Source organism: Cryptotermes secundus, unplaced genomic scaffold, assembly GCF_002891405.2.
Source record: "Cryptotermes secundus unplaced genomic scaffold, Csec_1.0 scaffold1276, whole genome shotgun sequence".
Classification (NCBI taxonomy): Eukaryota; Metazoa; Arthropoda; class Insecta; order Blattodea; family Kalotermitidae; genus Cryptotermes; species Cryptotermes secundus.
This window is the reverse complement of record NW_019740668.1, coordinates 211,109-217,858: the sequence shown is the minus strand read 5'-3', so window position 1 is coordinate 217,858 and position 6,750 is coordinate 211,109. Positions and strand designations below refer to the sequence as shown.

The 6,750-nt window shown below is 38.5% G+C and overlaps 1 protein-coding gene across 1 annotated transcript in view; it reads right to left on the bottom strand.

The window, feature by feature from the left end:
- Positions 1 to 358: 358 nt before the first annotated feature.
- The window catches only part of LOC111872578 (zinc finger protein 239), a 46,174-nt gene continuing 39,782 nt past the window's right edge, over positions 359 to 6,750 (bottom strand). The window contains exon 8 of the mRNA XM_033754754.1: positions 359 to 506. Within this exon, the coding sequence (XP_033610645.1) occupies positions 466 to 506 (41 nt within the window). The 3' untranslated portion in view covers positions 359 to 465. The remainder of the gene's footprint in view (positions 507 to 6,750) is intronic.

The following is a 6,750-nucleotide window of genomic DNA, read 5'->3' as shown; positions in this document are numbered from 1 at the left end:
ACAAAATTTCTCTATTATGGACGCTTTTTAAGAAAACTGATGATGTTATATCTGATCTATACCAACAATTGACCAAAATTAATTTCTCCCACACATTTTTGTGTATATATCTGAAATACCGGATTTAGTCCAAATACATTCTTGTGCTAAGACTGCATTAACAAGGCTGAAAAAGCATGTAAGAGGAAAACAGATCTGTGGTAAGAATATTATGAGAGAATATCAAACTGATGGTGAATCTATTCTGAAGATGGTGGTAGATGGTGTACTGAAGAATTGGTAACTACTTATGAGACTGTCCCATACATCTCATGGCATAGTGCTTAATTCATTAAGCACAGGGACAACTTTACCTTTTATATGGTGTCATATTCCACAGATGATACTGGCTTGGGATCATGCTGAGTCTCTTGATTGTTCAGAAACCAAAGAAACATCCCGGGCATCTACTCTCGTTGCAGGAGCTTATGAAGCAACTATCCAAAGGGTGGCCATATTGCATGACACTGTCAAGAACAGACATCATGGTGCACTGAGTGGCACAGAATGAACTGGTGAGGATGTGGAGGGCTGGGTAGCCCGACACTGTGACATGAATATAAAAGACAATGAGATATAAATCACCATTACAGTCACTGTAATGTACGGCAAAAGCAGAGTACAGACCATTTCTAGGCATGACAATATCAATGTCCACATCTACATCAGCTTATTATACCCGAATTGGCAGACAGACAACAGAAATGAACACTTTAACTTAAATCATAGATTAGCCCAGACTAATGGCTTTAACGCATTCTTTTAAATTGCATTATGAAGAGAATTATTATGAGTGAAATATTAATTTTTTATAAATTTGCAGGTTATAAATTTAGGTATGTAGGATCTGAGGTTCTCACAGCAGTGGTTATGAAGAGTACTGTCTTCTGGGATATAGCGCCATGTAGTCCACTTAAAGTAAACTGATGTTTTGAAGGACCACATCATCTCCACCTTCATGGTCAAACAAGCTGAACAAGATTCCTGGATGTAAGTAGGTGGCAAGCCATTACAGTGTATCCCAGAAGACAGTAACCCTTCAAATTAAGTATGTTCAAGGACACTAGGAAAAAATATGTACCAAGCCTATTTTGGCTATACATTACTAGTCTATAACTTATAAGTTTTATGATAAACGTTTTTATGACTTGAAATAAGAAAATAAATTAACAGATACTGGGAGCTCTTTCACTTGGGGGGGGGAGAAGTAAAGTGACAGGGGCATGAAGCTGACCACTCAGCCCCATCTAGTGCCGAGGTAAAGAAAGGTGGAGCTATAACTTCAATCCCTGTATGTCTTCATGGCATAGTGAATAACTAATTAAGCACAAGGACATTTTTATATAATGCCAAAAATATGCACAAGAAAACAGACTTGATTATGTAAGATTTGAGGTTTTCACGGTCGTGACTATGAAGAAAACTGTCTTCTAGGATGTGGGGCCGTGTAGAAATTGCGTTGACAGACGTGAACCGACTGTGGCACCTGCTCTGCTGGTTTGATCGCAGATTTCTTCTTGCCTTCTACCCTGAAGATGGAGGTGATACGTTCTTCCGAAACGTCGGTTAACACAATTTATACACGGCGCCACGTCCCAGAAGATGGCTTTCTTCAGACTTGATCATGCTTGGGGCCTACTATTAGAAGTGAATTTTGAGGTACTAATGCATTAATATTGTTAAGACTAGGTTTACTGCAAATCAAAATGTCATAAAAAGGACAATGGCCTACACACTGACTGTCAACATATGTTATTCTGAAAATGCACCCTTCACTGGTTTTAATATCAATCTGTTTCACATAAAATGTACTGCTGACCAAACAGCAAATATATTAAAATGTAAGAATATAGTAGCTTATTCTTCATACATTTTGTACACCATACAGAAAACTATACAATGGGTTAGCAACACAATAGGATCTATATTTCATCTGACAGATATCAATTAATGTAGCATGTACCATTTCTGACAAAATGCCTTTAACCTGAGATTCACATAAATTCTTTGATGACTTTTTGTGCAGACTACCAGAACTATGCATAATCAAATTTAGCTTTTTTTTAGACCCCACATGTATGAGGGGCAGTCAAATGAAAACGGTTCAGAAGCCAAAGCATATTAAAGAATATTTCTTACCTCAAAAGTAATCTCCAAAACTGTTAACACATTTACCCCACGGGGGGGGGGTGACGAAGGGGTTGGCAGGAATAAAGTTATCTGGATCTCCTAAGAGATATGGTTAGATAAGAGAGTCAATCCCATCCTTGAAAAAGCTTGTGGGCTGTCTACGGAACCACATCTTTACCCAGCCACACACGTCTTTGTCCGATGCAAACCGATGTCCACGAATGTCTCTCTTCAGGTCTCCAAAAATGTGAAAATCACATGGGGAGAGATCTGGGCTGTAGGGGGGATGTTGAAGCACTTCCCAACCAAATCTCTGTAGCATATTCCTCTCAGAGTTGGCAGCGTGGGGGCGCGCATTATCATGAAGAAGGATACTGCTGTTCGATAGCATTCCAGGGCATTTTGACTTTATGGCACATCTCAGTTTCTGCAAAGTGTCTTCATAGCGCTGTGCACTGATTGTGGCCCCATGCATAAGCACAGGGCCCTTGCAGTCAAAGAAGAACGTCATTATCACTTTACCGGAACTAGCGTGTATGGCTTTGGATTTCTTCGGTGGGGGAGAATTCACATGTTTCCATGTTGGCTCTGCCGTTTGCTCTCGGGTTCAAAATGGTGGCATAAAGTTTCGTCCCCAGTGGCAATACAGAACAGGACAGAAAAGCATACTCTTCCTCATGGTATCGTTGTAATTGACCCAGTGATGCAGCCATTCTCTGAGTCTTCTGTTCCTCTGCGAGTTGATGTGGAATCCACTGCGCGCAGATTTTGCGGTACAGCAGGTGTTTTGTCACAATGCGTGTATGGAACCATGACTTATTCCCATCAAAAGACTAATTTTTTCCACAGTGATCCATCGGTTTGCCCAGATATGACCATCCAATGCAGCAATAATATCAGGAGTGATGACACGATGAGCCTGTCCTGGGCAAGCATCATCTTGCAGTGACACACGTCTCTCTCAGAATCTCTTATGCCATGCCAGCACAGGTGAACGTGACATGCTGTGTTTGCTGTAAATAACAGACATGCGATGATGAATTTCTTGTCCTCCTACCCCTTCAGCAGCCAAAAAGCACACTACACATCGCTGTTCTTCTTTACCCACCTCCATTACTGATGTTGGATGACCACATGTAGCGCTAACCTTACTTCCGGCACAATATACAAACGACTAGTGTGCAAGGGCATGTTGTCACTGCACTTTCCCATGTTCCCACCAGATGTTCGTACCATAAGCAAATTCCAGTGTTACCAACTTGCACGCCGTGTGACTTATGTGTGGTGACCCACTTTCATTTGACTGCCCCTTATACATGGGTATATAGATGTATAGATACTAGTCTCCCTATTTTCTGCATTTTTGAAGGAAAGAATGTATAGCAGTGTGCCTGCACGAATAGATAATTCAACTGCCAAAAAGAGTCTTAGAGAGAATAACTGAGACCGACTTACAATGGGGAAAAGTAGGCAATATAAATAACATACATGATTAGTGGTTCCAATAAACACTATATATTGCTGTTAAATAAGTTCATAAATATGGGTATGGTATTGTCCATTTAAAGTGCTTTGCACTTCTGTATGTTGAACTTTCCCGTCCGAATGATGTTAATTAAATGGCAGAACCATGAATACAATAAAGGAAAACATAGAAGCTTAGTAGATCTTAGTAGTGGGATACTGGTCAACAAGTAAACAGAGACTATGTTCACATCTCATCACCATAATGCAGGACAAAATAACAGTACACAGATAAATAATAAACCCTTAGGAAGTGTGGTACAATTCAAATACCTGTGACTAATAGTGACAAATATAAATTACATTGATGAATAAATGAAGAGTAGATTAAATGTGGGAAATGCTTTCGAACTTTCAGTTTAGAACCTTTCATCTCCCCATCTGACATCTAAAAATGTAAAGATTAAAATACACAAAACTATAACATTAGCTGTGTGAGATTTACAGTTCTCATGACACTGAATGAATGTTAAGATTACAATCTTCTGGGATGTGACACTATGTACTTTGGAAGATAGATACCAGCACATTTTTCCGCATGAAGATGGAGGCAGCAGCGTCTTCCAAAATGGTGGTACTTATCTGCCAAACTATATGGCATCACAGAATAATCTTCTCATAATCTCATCTGTTGTTTATCATGGGTCAGAAACCTGGTGTCTCACTCAAAGAGGGTATAGAGAGGATATAAGAACAGGTTACTGAGGAGAATAGGAGCTGGGAGCGACTGGCTACGGGCTGAATGACTGTAAGGGGTCGGAGTTCAAGTCCTGGTGGGGATAAGAATTTTCACTTCTCCATGTTGTCCAGACCAGCTCTGGGGCCCACCCAGACTCCTATCCAATGGATACTGGGGGCCCTTTCCAGGGGGTAAAGCAGCCGGTGCATGAAGCTGACCACTCACCTCCAACTAATGCCAAGATCAAGAAAATTTCGATCTACACATGACTGGAGAAATCTGCCTAATGAAGGGTTTCATAACTTGTACGCTTCGCAAAATATATGACAATGAAACCTAGATCTCACGGCCATGCAAAATGCATGAGATAAAAATTCACACAAAATTATAAATATAAAACACAAACAGAGAGGCATCAGAGATGTCAGATAAACAGGATGTGGAGTGGGCTTATCTGGTTCAAGAGATGCTTTAGTCATTCACTACTGTGAACATGAATATTTGGGTTCTACAGAAGGGCGAAACTTCTTGACTAGCCAAGTGATAACTGCTGAAGGATGATACTGCGAGTTGGCTTTCTCTGAGTGAGTAATACACAGCAACCATACACTCACTGGTAGTGACAGTACTTGGCAAATGTAAAATGGAAAACTGACGGTTTTCTTTAAAATTGAACACACAAACTTAAATGCAGTTATTTTAAAGAGAAATAAATTTCTTCTAACTGTAATCAACATGAGCAGCATAACATAATGCCATGTTCATTTAGTGTTTTCTTTTTGACTCTTCTGAAAATAATTTCAGAGCCTAGATTAACAAGAAACCTCACACATTCATCGCACAAGATCAATTTACGACACGCTGAACATCAAATTTATTGGATATGCAACTTGAAGTTTCTGATGGACTTACAGCGGAATTACAGCAAACTATAACAAAAGCATTCTTACATGAATATAAAATACCTGTCATATCTCCACTTGTAAATTTTGAAGTACAAAGTCTATTAATACACTACTCATAGCATATGTATATTAAAATATTCAAATAACATTAGCCAGTCACAAAATACGTGTTTTGTAATACTGCCACACAATATTAAAGCGGACTGATAACCTCTTACAGAGAAANATCCAGATAAGCATAACTGAGTATTTTATGTTTTGTATTATTTATGACATGTTTTATATCCATTTTTTTGGATCTTTGAAACTTGTTATTGTTTGATTCATTGTACTATCTAGTCGTGTAATTTATGCATGTATCCTGTTTTATATTTAGTTCTGTGACATGTTCTATATCCTTTTTTGGATTTCTTGAACAAATATAAATACAAATACAAATACAAATACAAATATATACAGTGAAATTATAAGGGTTTTCTCCAGCATGTGTTTGCCTGATAATCCCTGTACGTCTTTACATATGAAATTTGTTTTACACACGCCGCAGCATAATGGCTTTTCAACGATATGGATACGATAATATGACTTCCGATTCCCCAGGCGTAAGAAATTCATACCGCGAACTTTAAATATATGACATTTATTTCCATTATGAGTGCCTCGGTGCATAGATTTTGGCTGTGTCAAGAATTTTCACATTATTAGACTTGTAAGATTCTTCACTCTTACAAAACAGTTTATCATGTGTAAGGCTTCTCTCTTGTCTGTACATGATGGTACACAACTAGATCGACATGTATGAAGGTTTACTTACAATTCACGTATGTACAGGGCTTCCCTGCAGCTTCGTCATGAATGGTTTTTTCCAAAGAACCGTTCTGTCACGTCTGACCACTTATATCACATTTCTAGGGCTTTAAACCAGTAAGAGTGCTGAATCTGTATGGGTCCGAAAAAAGTATCTTACATGACTCTTTGTATGAAAGTATATTATTGCAGAATTTACATACTTTCTTACTCATATAGCCACACTTACATTATTACTAAATTTGACCCAAATGCATAAGCTTTCGTGCACAAATTGAACGTGAACGGTTTCTCTCCTGCGTGGGTATATATTGTCTCTTCAATACTGAGGAGCGAACATACTGTCCATGGTTTGCATCTTAATCCTCGAGGCAAGGACAAGCTGACGCGACTCATTGCAGAGAGCATTAAAGGCAGACACATTCCAGTTGTCATGGGTGTTCAGAATCATTTTTTAGGATAAAGAGTGCAAGTAAAGTTTATCAAGTAAAAGAAATTGCAAAAGAAACTAATCTCTCAGACAATAATGTAAGTGAACCAATAGAAATCGGAAAAGGTAATTGCAGTCTACTAAATTCAATGAATAATAAAGTACTAAGAATATTCCATCAGAATATAAGAGGATTGAGAAACAAAACAAATGAACTAATAAGCTCCATGAATTCA